Source organism: Spermophilus citellus, assembly GCF_964194105.1.
Source record: "Spermophilus citellus genome assembly, chromosome: 10".
Classification (NCBI taxonomy): Eukaryota; Metazoa; Chordata; class Mammalia; order Rodentia; family Sciuridae; genus Spermophilus; species Spermophilus citellus.
The window spans coordinates 34,646,506-34,662,154 of NC_138197.1; the positions used below are offsets into that span (position 1 = coordinate 34,646,506).

The 15,649-nt window shown below is 34.3% G+C and overlaps 1 protein-coding gene across 1 annotated transcript; it reads left to right on the plus strand.

Annotated features, from left to right (window-relative positions):
- The first annotated feature begins 965 nt into the window (after window positions 1-965).
- KLRG1 (killer cell lectin like receptor G1) lies at window positions 966-14,438 on the plus strand. The gene is made up of 5 exons (XM_081311480.1): window positions 966-1,093; window positions 4,425-4,526; window positions 7,138-7,307; window positions 12,882-12,982; window positions 13,576-14,438. Exons 1-5 carry the CDS (start codon window positions 1,012-1,014, stop codon window positions 13,685-13,687), a joined length of 567 nt encoding a protein of 188 aa, XP_081167606.1. The 5' UTR covers window positions 966-1,011; the 3' UTR covers window positions 13,688-14,438.
- Window positions 14,439-15,649: the final 1,211 nt, after the last annotated feature.

Sequence of the window (15,649 nt, forward strand, 5' to 3'; positions counted from 1 at the left end):
TCTTAAGAGTTTCAATTTCTGTTTTTCTTTAAAAAAATTTTTTTTAGGTGCAGTTGGACACAATACATTTATTTTTTATTTTTTTATTTTTATGTGATGTTGAGTATGGCAAGCACTCTACCGCTGAGCCACAACCCAAGCCCCCAATTTCTGTTTTCTTACTTTGATTTTTTTTTTGTGTGTGTGTGTGTGTGTGGTGCTGGGATTGAACCCAGGGCCTTGTGCATGCGAGGCAATCCCTCTACCAACTGAGCTATATCCCCAGCCCACTAATTTTTTTAGTAAACTTTCATTACTAGAAATAAATTACTAACACTTTGTATGTATTTGTTTAATTTGCTCTTCTTTATGTTTGTCTTTTCTTATAAAAATAAGACATCAGGGAGAAAAAAATTAATGGGATTTCTGACAGTCTGAAGAATAGAGTTTAGAGCACACCTGGAAGAATGTTTTGGGGAAGACAGGAGTATGTCATATTCACAAAACATACCTGGGAAATAGTTTTTTTTTCCCCTGTGATTATAGGCACATTCAGCTAACAGTCCAATTCTCTGTCATTTATCACTACCCACACAGTACAAGAAATGGTGAAATCAGTACTGTTTGGCATATGTCTATTTTCTCAGAAGAAAACAGTAGAGGAAAAAATCTTAGAAAAATGCTAGGAACCACTCTCATTTTTATTCTAGGGTCCATAATAAAAATTGCTGAATATGAGAACCATTTTTGCTTGCTCTATAGAGTTAGGTGAGATTGAGAACCAATTTAATATGGATACAATGAGCATCTAGAGAGTGTGGTGGAGCAAAACAAATTTTTTTTTTTTTTACAATTTAGAATGTTAATTTCTATAGGAAGCCCCAGAATTTGAATCATTTCCTGAAAAATTGCTTCTGTTTTGTCAAGTTTCCTGCTACTAATTTAGTTACTAGGCTATTTCCTTACTGACAGGTCTTCTCATACTTCTATAATTTAACTCTCTTAACTCAGTGTGAAAGATATTAGGTGGAGATGACTGACAGTGTTATTTATTCCATGTTAGAGTTGCCTACCACAGCACAAGCCGAGAATGACTACAGATCACAGCAAAAAGGTGAGTTAACCAAGTTAGCTTGGAAGCTGTGTGTAGTGACTCTAGACCATAGATTAATAAGACGTAGAATAATTTTGGAGTAGAGGGTACAGAAAAATTGAGGATAATCTGAAGAAGTACTTTGGGTTCAATCTGAAGTCATGAATTGGAGTATGGAAATTTGGTATATGGTATGGAATATGTTAGTAGTTCTCAGGTAAACTTTTTTCTAGCCATTTACTTCTATTATCACATCTAATGCGTGGCTAGGAAAATGCATTATTATTATTTTTTTATTGCCTCTGAACTAAAGCAAGAACTGTATTGGGAAAAGTTTCTCTCTTTAATCATGTTTGGAGTAAACTTGGACCAGGTATTTAATTTCTAAACATGTTGTTTTTATATGAAATGAGGAAGAGACCAATAATTTTGCTAATTGGTAATGGTAAGATTTTGTAGGTGTTTTTTCCCCTCATTCTAGTATAGTACCAGAATGGTAATGAGGGATGAAAAGGTGAGAACACTATAGATAAGCAGTCCCTGTGATTCAGGGGATGTTGAGGGCAAACAAACAAACAAACAAACACCCCCACTCCCCCCCTGCAAAAAAAAAAAAAAAAAAAAAACCTTTATGTAGATCCTGACAGAACACTATCTGAGACAGATAATAGGGTAAATGCCAAAATTAATATTTGATTTTATATATTAAGCAGATAAGTTCCAGAAAAATATATTCTTTAGTGTAGTTCTTTAAGCTTTCATATTGCTACATAGTCTTATTGATAATGATTTTTAATGTTGTCTGTCAAAAGCATTGCCAAAGGCTGGGGATGTGGCTCAAGCAGTAGCGCGCTCGCCTGGCATGCGCAGGGTGCTGTGTTCAATCCTTAACACCACATAAAAATAAAATAAAGATGTTGTGTCCACCGAAAACTAAAAAAAAAAAAAAATAATAACTATTAAAAAATTCTCTCTCTCTCTCTTAAAAAAAAAAAAGCATTTCCAAAATATGCTAAATCATTCCCATATACTTGGGAGTTAGATTTATTTTTATTGCTATAATTATATAGCACATTTTATTTGTATATTCTTTTCCTTCTTTTGGATTATATCTGTGCTAATTTCTAAGGACTAGAAATATTAATATACATCTTGAAGTATAAGTTCAATTTATCATATAACTGGTGATAAATTGGAACTTAATAGTTGGAACTAGTATAATATAGTATGTAATTAATATAAATTAAGAAATCTATTTTATTTCTCAAATTGGATGGTGTTGTACAACAAAATATAATTATGTTTTGATAAAATTTTATCATTTAACATAACATCTAAAATGAATGTTTATTTCATTAAATGTTCTTGTATGGTTCAAATGTATTTTTAAAAAAAATTTCTTAGTTGTAGATGAACCTTTATTTTATTTATATACGGTGCTGAGAACTCAACCCAGTGCCTCACACATACTAGGCAAGTGCTCTACCACTGATCCACACCCAGTCCTACAAATCTATTTTTTTATGTCACTAGAAATCTAGTGTTTCTGGATTCATCAGTCAAAATATTTGTCATGTGGAATTCTCTCTTTCTAAAGGCATCTCTCTCTGTGAATTTCTTTTAAGCAATTCAGAACAGTTCATAGATACGTATATATACAGAATAATTTATCTAAAATTTAAACAGGAAAATGAGGTACAAATGGGAAAAATTGATTTCCTAATTAAAGGTTTATCAAAGGAGTCAAAACTAGAAGTTGAATGTCTAAAGTTTACATAATTTCCCTCTTTACATGTAATTCCTACAGTATCTGACTATGAGACAGCTACGATTTTGAAATAAAAAGTTTTGGGGAAAATACTTCCACTTTTCAAACTGAAAGATCATTCTTAGATATAAGTTGTATGCAGCATAGTTAATATGAAGTAATGTTTCATCTTTGAGCATTCTTTTTTTCTTTTCATCTTTAAACATTCTGTCAACCTAAACTCACGGTGCTTCCAATAATGGGAGTTTACAAAGCAAAAGGAATTTTTTTCATTCACTTCTGAGACGCAAGTTATTTTATTTTTGTTTAAATTTTGTTTATTTAAAGATTGAGTAGCTAATACATTCACATGGTTCAAAATTCAAAAGGTACAAAAGAAAATAAGGTAAAAAGTCTCTGTCCTATCTCTATCCCTCCCCATTTGTCTTCTCCAGAGGCAAACAACAGATCAGATTCTTGCACAAATCTTAGTACATCCTGTTTGGGGAATGATTCTTTGTTGTTGTTTTTTTGTTTGTTTGTTTTTGAGAAAAGGTTTTAATATATTGCCCAGGCTGGTCTCAAATTTGTGATCCTCCTGACACAGCCTCCAGAATAGCTGGGATTAAAGCATGTGCCACAGCTCCTGGCTTAGAATTCTTTCCCATAACTATGTATTTTAAGGATCACTCCTTATCAGCATCAAATAAACAAAACACCCCAAATATTCTGTTGTTAGAAGCTGCAAACACACGTTAGGGGAATATCAAAATATATATGGCCTTTTTTAATATTAATCTTTTAGTTTTAAGTGGACACAATATTTTTATTTTTTATGTGGTGCTGAGGATAGAACCCAATGCTTCATGCATGCTAGGTGAACACTCTACCACTGAGCTACAACCCCAGCCCTATATTTGGTCTTTTATTGATTGGCATTTAGGTTGTATTAAATTTTTTCATCCCACAAAGATAATTGCCATGAATAGCCTTGTAAATATGACATTTTGCACATGTTTATGTATCTATAGAAAAATTTTCTTAAAGAGAAATTGCTGGGCTGAAGGGTAAATACCTTTGCAATTTGGTAAATATTGCCAAATTTTCCTTCAACCTCTAAAGAGGTTATACCAACTTGTATTCTCACTACCAAAGTATAAGAACAAGTAAGCCACAATTTCAAAGGAAAAAAGTTTTCTTTAACTTCGTAAAAAAGTATCTTGAAACAGGTGTTTGTGGTACTTTAGACTTTAAAGCAAGTCCCTGAGAGATTCAGGAAAGAAATCTTTTTTTTTTTTAAATTGGTACATTATATTTGCTCATAATAGTTGAATTTGTTGTTTTATATTCGTACATGCACACAATACAGCAATATAATTTGGTTAATATCATTCCCCCAACCCCATCCTTCTTTTCCTTTTTCCTTTCTAGCTTCTACATTTGAGAGAAAATATATGACCCTTGACTTTCTGAGTTTGGTTTATTCAGAAAAGAAATCTTCATGGCCTGTGTCTTAGTTCCCACTAGACCCAGTTGCTTCAAGATCCCATATACAATTCCCTTATCTTTCTTCTGAGGATTTTGTGTTGGATTCTGTTTTTGTAGCTTCTTCCAGGCCTTCTCTTGCTTGCCTTGTGGCCATAGCTCTGGGGCTTCTGAATGCAATTCTTATGAGTTTACTGCTATACCAATGGATTCAGTGCCAGGGTAAGTGCTAATTTAAGGTAAAATTAATCTTTCATTTTGTCCATTTTACATTATAAAATTGGTATAACATTTGAAAAATGAAAAATAATTCAAATAAAATAAGTTGCCAACTGTATACAACTACTTCCTAAGTGTAGCCTCCTCATTTTTGACTATATGCATTTATATGAGTGTTTATTCTCTTAACAATATTGCAAACAAGTCTTTTTAAAATCTCTCCAGTCCTCCCCACCCCAAAACAAGGCTTGGAATAGTTTTTACCATAGAATACTTATAATGTTGTATATTGTTTTTTGGTTTTCCATATTGTGTCATAATAGTTTCCTACTTATTACCACATTTATCATATTTAAATTATAGTATTTATGATGTTTAACCACTCACATAAGCATTTGGTTGCTTTCATATTTTCTAAAACTAGTTTTCCAAGACTTAGTTCTTTAAGGTCCTTAAATCTGATGATTCAGAGGACTGAGTTTATTTTTTCACAGTCAGGTTCCTAACTTAGGTTTATGTAATGGGGGATAATTAATAACTGATTACATAGAACTTATTCATTAGGATTCTGAGGGTTCAGCCTCAGGACTCTACCTCACACCAAGTCCTACTTCAACAAAACAAATGGGGAATTTTTGATACAAAGTGGGTCATGATTGTACGGAAAAAGCACAGATCTATAAGGTGCCAATTTAATAGTTTGATGTGCTGAACTCTCTATTGGTCCCACGTCAGGCCTTCCCATAGAGAGTTACCTAATCTTCATAGGAGAAGGGCTACCTACTCTACTCTTAAACTCTTAAATCTGGAGTAGATATGTGAGTTATTCTGCTATTATTATTATTATGCTAGAGATCAAATCTAGAGCCTTGCAAGCACTCTACCACTGAGCTACATCCACAGTTGTCTGTTCTGCAATCATATATCTACACATATGCTTATGTGATATAATGACACATGCTTGCTCATTGTAGAATTGTGCTTATATGATGAGTTTTTTCAAATATGTTTCATGAGAAGAAGTAGAAAATCAATAAAATTATGGAATCTTGTCTGAGATTATCTTGAAAGCTTATTCACTTCTCATATTTTTTACACTTTTAAATTGGTACATTTTAGTTGTACATAATGAGGACTTGTTGTTACATGAACACAATATATGACTTGGCCAATATCACTCTCCCTCTTATTTTTTTAATATATTTTTTAGTTGTTGATGTACCTTTATTTTTTATTTATTTATATGTGGTGCTGAGGATCAAACCCAGTGCCTCACACATGCTACCACTGGGCCACAACCTCAGCTCTCCCTCTTATTTTTAAAAGAACTATAATCTAATCATTTTAAAGGAATGAGGATTGTCTATTTAAAAGAACTCAGGAAAATTCTATGCTTTTCACTTTAGCATTAGATATTAGATATGTAACATTAGATATGTTTCTCTGTAACAGATGTGATTCTGCAATCTATATTTGGGGTGAAAATGGGAGTTCAAAACACAATTTGAGTCTAATGTATGAAAGATGATATATCATGAGCTATGTAATGCTTTAAATAATCAATAAAAAATTAAAAAAAAAAAAGAATTTCTTTCTTTCTTTTTTTGTAGTACTAGGGATTAAACCTAGGATCTGGCACAAGCTAGGTAAGTGCTCTACCACTGAGCAACACCCCAGCTCTTTTTATTTTTATTCTGAGATAGGGTTTTGCTAAATTGCCAGGTTGGTTTTGAACTTGTGATTTTCCTGCCTCTGCCTACTGAGTAGGTGGGATTGCAGGTGTGCACTGTTGCACCCAGCAGAAAAAAAGTTTAAATACCTACAGTAAATCAGTTGTGCAGAAGTGTAAGTATTTTGTTCAGTTTCCAATGGTGACAGTCATTTTTTTTTTTTTTTTTGGTATCGGGGATTGAACTCAGGGGCACTCAACCACTGAGCCACATTCCCAGCCCTATTTTGTATTTTATTTTGAGACAGGGTTTCACTGAGTTGCTTAGCACCTCACTTTTACTGAGGCTGGCTTTAAACTTTCCATCCTCCTTACTCAGCCTCCTGAGCCACTGGGATTATAGGTGTGCACCACCGTGCCCAGCTGACAATCTTTAATAATCAACCTTTCATTCCAGTTGTTTGTTCTTTCTAGTTTCTTTCCTTTTTTAAATACACCATATGGGATATCATGTTGACATTGGATATCCTGAATGATTCTGCCTGATTTAAGAATGTACATTATGAAGTTATACAATGTATGTGTCAAACATAAACAGTAAACAGATATGTATCATGCAAATGCAGATTTATTTTATCTGGTAAATATATATCACATGTGCATAGAGGTCTCTGTTGTGAATAATATGCTCTCCACAGTCCCAGGCATGTGTACTACTTTTTCTTTTCTGCTTTTCACAGGCACATCCTTGCCTGGTGAAGAGAAGGCTAGTGGTGTGAAGCATTGTGTTTGAGGCCACACATTATTACGCATTTCTCTAAACCTCAATCTGAAGGTGGTGGGACAAGGAAGACACTGAGAATGCCATATTTCCTTTTATCGTCCTTTTCATTTCCAAATCTATTTGTTCCATAAAGATATGAACCAGATCTTCTTCCTTTCTAGGGTCCAACTACTTTACTTGTGCCAGCTGTCCTAGCTGCCCAGATCTCTGGATGAGACATGGTAACCATTGTTATTATTTTTCAATGAAGAAAATGGACTGGAATTCTAGTCTGCACTTCTGTTTAGCTGAAGACTCAGATCTCCTGATGATAATGGACAACCAGGAAATGGTAAATACAAACATTTAGAAAATGTAGTTTTTATTTTTTAATGATTGCTGTTCAAATGTGCCAGGTATCTTCTTCAAGCAGCAAAAGGAGCCTGTGATCTTGGGGGAGGCTGTATTCTTCCCTTTCCCTCTCCTCCTCTTGTTTTCTCCAGCTTCACTCTTGCCTTTTCCCCTCTCCTTCCCTACTCCTTAACCACTATCTGATCTAATTACCCCCAGATATAGCAACCAGGTGCTGTGTAGGCATGTATGTGTATGTGTGTGAGTGTTGGAGGTGACAGAATTGGGAGTATTACAGAAAGGAAATAGAACTGAAGTCCAGGTCTAATTAAAACAAGCATCTGGGCCTGTAGGTTCAATAATCTCGTGTTTGAGGTGGGTAGATCATTTGAGCCTTGGAATTTGAGTACAACTGGACAACATAGTGAGACCCTGTCTCAAAAAGAAAAAGGAAAACACACACACACACACACTCACACACACACAAAAAAAAAAGAAAGAAAGAGAGAAAGAAAGAAGAAAAAAAAGAAAGAAAAAAGGAAAAGAAAAAAAAGGGAGAAAAAGATTTGGGCATGGTAGTGCTTGCCTGTAATCCCAGTGGCTCTGGAGGCTGAGGCAGGAGGATGGTAGAGTTCAAAGCCAGCCTCAGAAACTTAGTGAGGCCCTAAGCAATTTAGCAAGATCCCGTCTCAAAATAAAAATAAAAAGGGCTGGGGCTGGGGCTGAGTGGTTAGCACCCCTGAGTTCAATCTGTGGTACAAAAAAAAAAAAAAAAAAAAAAGAAACATAAGAACTAAAAACAAGAAGGTACCAAGTTCCTATACAAAATCCAGTGAATTTGGAAAGGAGTGGAAGAAGAAAGATCCTAGGGGTAAAAAGATCATGGCAGGGGCTTAAATGTCTTCTTTTTAAATATTTTTTCATTCATTGAAATTCAGTAAGTTTCAGACTGGGAAACAATGTCCAAAAAGTTCGATGGAAGAAAGGAAACTCTGTGTGTATGTGTGTGTGTGTGTGTGTATGTGTGTGTATGTCAGTGTGTGCACACGTGTGTGTGCATGTATGATCATGAACATCTTGCAGAACTCAGCAGTTGGGATTCCATTTCCTATAGTCCTCTCAAATCCTTCATATCCACCTAACATCTGTTAGTCCTATGGCATCTCAAGGCAATACAAGGAATTCATGTTCCAGGCACAAAAATCAATCAACTTCAATCCTAATATGAAGAAAATAAGAAATCCTAGCTTGATTTTTAGGATTTAGAAATCCTAGTGTGATTTTTTGATTTTTCATGCTGACTTTTATATGTTTTGATAGTCATGTTTTCTTTTTTTTTGAGTAGAATCATGTCACAGAGACACTTTATTACGAATTAAACTGTATTAACATCTCTTGGAGAAATCCAGAGAGGCAATTTCTCTATAGCACTTAAGTAGAACATATAGCCCCTAATTTTTTTTAACTTCCTTTTTAAGAAAAGATTAAAGAATTTTGATTCTTATTTTCAAATAGATAAAAATTTCTATGAAAGGAATACTCCATGATTTGAAATTCTTGATAGAATTTAAACTTCAAATCATTCCACCTCTGTGATCGATGTTTCCTTTATGTCTTCCCTGAGCTAAGGCAGAATGCATTGGGCTCTGTTAATTAGATGTGAAATCTTTGTTTTATGGTTTCTGATAATAATAGCCTGGTTTTCTGGACCTCATGGCAGCACTCCTACTCTCATTCTGATGTAGCTGCATCTGAGGACCTGAGCTGACTGCAGTCAATAGCAGAAGTGAGCAACGAGCTTGCAACATTTGCCCAACATTGCAAATACCAATAAACAGGAGTACTGAGTCATAATGAAACACATTGCCACAGAAAATTGTGATATGACAGCTACTTAAATTATACAGTGTGACAATGAGAGATGAGGAGGGAAAAGAATAGGGTACAGAATATCTGGGAGTTGGAGATACTTCTGTTTCTCTGAGGTATTCAGAGGAAGAAAGGGACCTACAGGGATTTTGTCCTTCCTTTCTTTCCTTACATTCCTTGCATCTTTGTCCACTGTTGGGTAAAGTGAACAGAGTTAAATTGGCTGCATTTTCAAGATGAGACTATTTTCTCTTAAGACCCTTTGGTTCAAGTCAGTATTGGAAAGGGTAAATATCTCCATTAGATTTAATAACCATAGATAAGTTTTACTTTTGACATTCCTGAGGATTCTTGCTTGATTCAATGGCTTCTTTTTCTCCAGCTTTTGTCATATTCTACAGAACCAAATTTACATATCCAATTTTCAGAGTCTCTTGTCCTAGTATTGTTATTCTTTTGATCTTAAGGCAAGGTTTATATACTATTTTAGGATATGTGTGATGTTCCTAGTATTATGCTTGGGTCTGAACAGTTACCAAAAGAACATATTTTTTTAAAAAAAGATGTGTATCTGGGCTGGTTAAGACAGAAGTTTTTCAAACTGGCATTCCATTGGTGAATACCGCTAGAGAATGATGTGCTATATGCTGGAGGCTAAATACCTGTTAAGAAAACTCTTTTTACACTTTTAAGTAATATGTTCAATGTTGTTCTTCTTCAGCCTCCAGACACCTGTGAAATACCTCTAAAGTTAAAGCAATAGATCCAATCAATTTTAAATTTTATGAGTACTCTGTATTCTACTTTTTTTCAAGTCAATTACATTCATTACCTCAAATTGTTTACAAAAAAAAGTGTCTGAAGAAAAATTTAGTGATGATATTAGAAAATATGAGACTGTTTAAAAACACATGGGTTTCTACTGTTTTGGAACATCCTGCATTTTATGTTCTGCTTTTATCACATAACATTATTTCTTCTTTTTTTAATTTGTTCTAAGTAGTTATAATGACATTATCTCATTCCTATTTTTTTCTAACACTAAATTATTTCAGGCAATTTTTAAAAATTATGAAATATTTATTAAAAATTATTTTTAATAATTCTGCATTACTCTGCTTTGCTTAAATATTTTCACATTAGACAAAATTCTGTCTATGCCCAATTATTATGATCTATGAGCATATTTATATAAATTATTTTTATTGGGGTCATTTATATCATTTTATATTATAATCCCTAAAGTTAAGTTGGTTAATAAAAAATGACTAATTTAATAGCTTTGGTATGTTATCAGTTATTCTTGATAGTTGAATAATATAGATGCTTTATATAAACCATGTTAATTTTGTCAGTTTAAGGAGTTTGTTTTGTGCCTTAATAGTATTTTAATTTCAATTTAAAATATTACCTACAAAAAATGTGTGTCTGTGTGTGTGTGTCTGTGTGTATAAGGTAAAAATATCAACCTACAAAAAAATGAAAGAAAAGAAAAAATGAATCTGATTTAATTTGCTTGAGTCCTGTCTTTACCTCCCTTGTTACTTCTAGTTCTTGCAAGTTTTTTTCTACAATAAAAATGAATATTACTAAAGTGATGCAGCTCTTAAGTGCTTTAGTTCATACACTCTATGGGGGATAATATTTCTGAGTTAACACCTTTATATCTTCATGCTTTTTTTTTTTTGCCACACACATGCATACATGCATACACACACCCACACACAAATTTGCTGAGTACATAGAAAAGTAATTGCACTCTGGGTTGAAGGCTCTTCCAAATAGGAAGATTTTCAAGTGAAAGTGATACAGTAAAAATTTTCAATATATAGCCTTAGCAGTAGGAAGTAGTAAAAAGAAGTGCTCAAGTGGCTCAAAATTATATGGGTACTGAAAATGACATAGTGCAGGAATGGAGTTTGTAAGTGGGCATCAATTAATCCTAGATTTTCAGATGCTAATTGAAAAATCTGAGAAAAGCTTTATCCATTTCTGTGTTTTATTTGTTACCATTCCCCCTCTGTCTGGGAAGGTCTCATTTGAGTTGAGACTGAGACCTGAATGACAGCCATATGAGAACCTAGGGGAAGGTATTGCAGACAGAGGGAAAAGCTATGCAAAGACCCTAGAGGAAGAATGCATTTGGAATGTTAAAGGAGCAGAAAGAAAGTGCATGGGGCTGGAACTTAGTAAGTGAGTAAATAGTTGGTAAGGGCCAGACTACACAAGACTGTATACATAGTGAAAATTTTAGATTTTTAGGACCAAAACCTAAAGAAGAGAAAATAGAAATTATTTAGACATATGAAATACCACAAAAGCTTCTTGTACTTCCTATAGCATCTTTTCTGGGAGTGCAAAGAGGTTTCATGCCTTTCCTGACTTTATAATAGGAAGTCTTTATTTTCTGATAAAAAGTCCAATTAGTTAAAGGAAAATGACTCAGTGTAGCCCATGAATCCTTATTGTTCAGCAATCATTTTCCAGGAGTAGAATAAAAATGACATAAAAATGGGATGTCTGCTGGTATCATAATCACTACATTGAGTTGGAATTTTACTGCTTTCTTGGTTTCTGAATAAAAAGCACTGTTTCCTCCTAAAGAAATTATCAACTAATTCAATTCATATTTGAGTGATTAAGCTGTCGTTAGAAAATATTTAAAGTGTAATCATTTATTATGTTAACAGCAATTCTTACACCAAAATGAATCTTCTTGAATTTATCCTTTATGTATAGAGGTAATTCCCATAGGATATAAACTTTAAAAACTGTAAAACCATACAGAGTAAAGCATCTTTTATCTGTTCCTTTGGGGAGCATGACACATATAAGTGGTGTAACCAATTTAAATTTGCCTTAGTCTTGTTCTCTTGAGAATGTTTTTTTCTCGTCATATATAAGATTGATGAGGATTTGGAAAATGAGCTTGGTGAGAAAACACAAGTGTATTGCTATAGGATCAATCATAAGTTATGCATTCAGTGATGAGAAAGAGGACTGCCTCTGCAACAATGTTTGGTTTCTTTCTTTTCAGTACCTATCAGGTGTTCCATCTAATCAAGGAGGAAGTTGCAATGAAAGGTAGAGATGTAGCATTATCTTATCTCTCACATCAGAATATAATATAGACATAAAGGTCAATTGTAGGAAGCTGCTCCTCCTTGCAATCAATTGATCTCTAGAATTAGAAATTAAAAGAGGGATGAGTTATTTATCGTGGATGCTTGTTGTAGTCAGGTTGGGCTGGTAAAATAAAATCCCATAGCATGAGTGGCTTGAACAACAGGCATTTATTTATCTCTCACAATTCTGGAGGCTGGGAAGTCCAAGATCAAGGTACTTGTAAATTTAGTTCCTGATGGGTGCCACTTCCAGTTTACAGAGGGCTCCCTTTTTGTTGTGTCTTCATTTGGTACAAAGAGAGTTTAGATCTCTTATTTTAAGGGCACATAAGCCACTGGAGCTCTACTGTCATCACTTCACATAAACCTAATAACCTCTTAAAGATTCCACCTTCCCAAGCCTTGCCATTGAGGGCTGGGGCTTAAACATATGGATTTTGTGGAAGGTGGACCAAAACTTTCAGTCCTCCACAGCGGTAATGAGGGAGGTCTGAGGAATAATTATTCACCATGACAACAGAACCTCTTTAATTTGCTGCATCTTTCTCATCTTTCCTCATCATCTTCAATCTCCCCTTTAGAGCTTGCTTAAAGATTTCATCCGTGAGAATTTTCACTGGATTGGTCTGAGGAATAATTCTGGCTGGAGGTGGGAAGATGGATCAGCTTTAAACTTGTCAAGGTAAAGGGCTTCAAAGGAGTGAAACAAAATAACAAGGAGGAAGCTGAGGGAAAGAAAAAAATGACATGACTCAGGGCTTGATAAATAGATGAAGGATAGCAGGTACAGAGGAGAGGAAAGGCTGTAAGGAGAAGAAAATAGGGGCCAAAAAAGGGAATGAAGAGTGGGTGGACAGCGGGAAAGGGGGAAAAAAGGGTGATTTTTATTTTTTTTATTTTTTAGTTGTAGTTGGACACAATACCTTTATTTTATTTATTTATTTTATGTGGTGCTGAGGATCGAACCCAGGTTCTTCCATGTGATAGGTGAGCCACAACCCCAGGCCCCCAAAAGTGATATTTTAGAGGGAGGCTAATGAAAATTTTTAAAAATATTTATTTTTATGTGGTGCTGAGGATTGAACCCAGGACCTCGCATGTGCTAGACAGGCACTCTACTGCTGAGCCACAGCCCCAGCCCTGAAAAATTTTTATTCTTCTATTGTTTCGGGAGTTGAGTGAGAAAGAATTTGCTCAATTTTCATCCTTTCATGCTTTTCAACTCCCTTACTGTGCATGTTGCCACAAGTGATGGACTTTTCTGAATTCTTACAGGATTATTTCTAATAGCTGGATACAGACGTGTGGTGCCATCAATGAAGATGGTCTTCAAGCTTCCAGCTGTGAAGTTCCTTTGCAGTACATCTGTAAGAAGCTCAGACGTTGATGCAAGGCAGAACTGTACTGAATCTCAGATCTGTCATGTATATTTGAAAAGAGGGGAGTGGCCATTGGGCTTCTGGGCCAGCCATGAGAATATATTTAGTGAATGCAAAGCCTACTAACATAATGGTATTAGATGAAAGACTAATATGGCCTCTAGAGATTGATACTGTACTGCTGGTTTCTCTTTGAGACAATTTAAGTATTATGTTAATAATAGTTAAAGATCATATTTAGGCAAATTTATAAAATAGATAAAAGTTTGCTTTTAGTAGTTTCACGCTGTCTGCTCATGCTGGTTCCCATATTCCCCACCTTTACCATCTCTGTCAAAGCTATACCTAGTCTTTTATCAAAGGCTGAATGGATCAAGAAATGTTGTATGCATACATAATGGAAAATTATTTAGCCATCAAAATAATGAAATCCTATCATTTATAGTAACATGGATGAGCCTGGAGGATATTATGTTAAGAGAAATAAATCAGACACAGAAAGACAAATACCTTATGTTCTCATGTGTGAAAACTAAAAAAGGTTGATCTCATATTTGTAGAAAGTAGAATAGTGTACCAGAGGCTGTGAAGGGAGGAGGGTGGTAGAGTTTAGTTAACCATTAGATTGAGGAGTTAATTTCTAGTGTTCCATAAAACAGTAAGTAGGTTGACTAGGTTAACAATAATTTATTGTGGATTTCAAAATAGCCAGAAGAGAGGACTTTGAATGTTTCTATGTGTTTGATATGATGGCTATGTTTTTTAGCCTGAATTGATCATTATACATTTTATGCATGAATTGAAATATTACACTCTACTCTACAAATATGTATGATTAATATGTGTCAATTAAAAATAAAAACCAAAGAAGACATAAACTTTTCTGTGTTTTATTTATTATGAGCTTATCTGAAGAAATCTCTGTAAATATGTATTATTGCTCATGTCCTAGAGAGGTTTCATGTTTTGATGGGTTACTATGTTAACTTCCTCTTGAGCATATATTTTTTGTCCTAACGCTGACCCTTTGCAGATAAAATTATATTCTAAAGAATATTGCCAACTGTGAGAAAATACACAGTGGAAAGTGGGTGAGAAGCTTTGTGTTTCTCAGCTCTTCACACTTACATAAAGACTGAGTCTGGTTTTTCTGAGCATTCATAGATGTGGTTGAATAACCCAAGGTGTGACTATCTTTTTTATGCAGCTGATATGTGATTTGTGTATTGATTTCATGACAGTTGTTAATCTAATAAGGCATTTTCATAGATGAAAGTTTACAGAAGCAGTTTATATGGTTGGGTTTCCAATTTTTTTTAGGCACTAATGCAGCAAAAATGAGAAAACTTCATTATTTCTCCATAGTGGAGTCTGGACATACATAAGGAGAAAAGGTGCTGTTTAAAGATACAAGAGACATTACTTAAATAGGCCAAAATTCTGTGATGTTTTTACCAGATTGTCATTTGTTTTGTTTCTTTCATCATTCATACTTTTTATAAAAATATTTTTTAATTATAGATGGACACAATATCTTTATTTTTGTTTATTTTCTTTATTTTTGTTTATTTATTTTTATGTGATGATGAGGATTGAACCCAGGGCCTCACGCATGTGAGGCAGGCACTCTACCACTGAGCTATAACTCCAGCCCCTTATACTTTTTTTTTTCTACCACTGCATCTCAAACACCTAAGATAGTGCTTACATTCAGTGAATATTAAATCAATACATGGATGAATAAAAGAAATGAACTTAAAAATATCCTAGCTGTTTTTGTTAACCCATCAGTTAGAAGTATTAAAGGCAAGAAAAACAGGATATCCTAATCCTCTCTTAACTACCCATTAACTAGGTCAGTAGCTGACTCTAAAAGGGCAAAGGGTAAGATTAATCTGGATATTATGCTCACAGAAAGAAGTAGTAGAAACAAGCTGCTTATAATCTCTTAACTTTGGTTCTGGATCAAG

Coding starts and splice junctions, on each gene's coding strand:
- KLRG1 (XM_081311480.1), top strand. CDS start 1,012: ATGACTGACAGTGTTATTTATTCCATGTTAGAGTTGCCTACCACAGCA. Junction 4,527..7,137: donor CCAATGGATTCAGTGCCAGG/GTAAGTGCTAAT, acceptor CTTCCTTTCTAG/GGTCCAACTACTTTACTTGT. Junction 7,308..12,881: donor TAATGGACAACCAGGAAATG/GTAAATACAAAC, acceptor TCTCCCCTTTAG/AGCTTGCTTAAAGATTTCAT.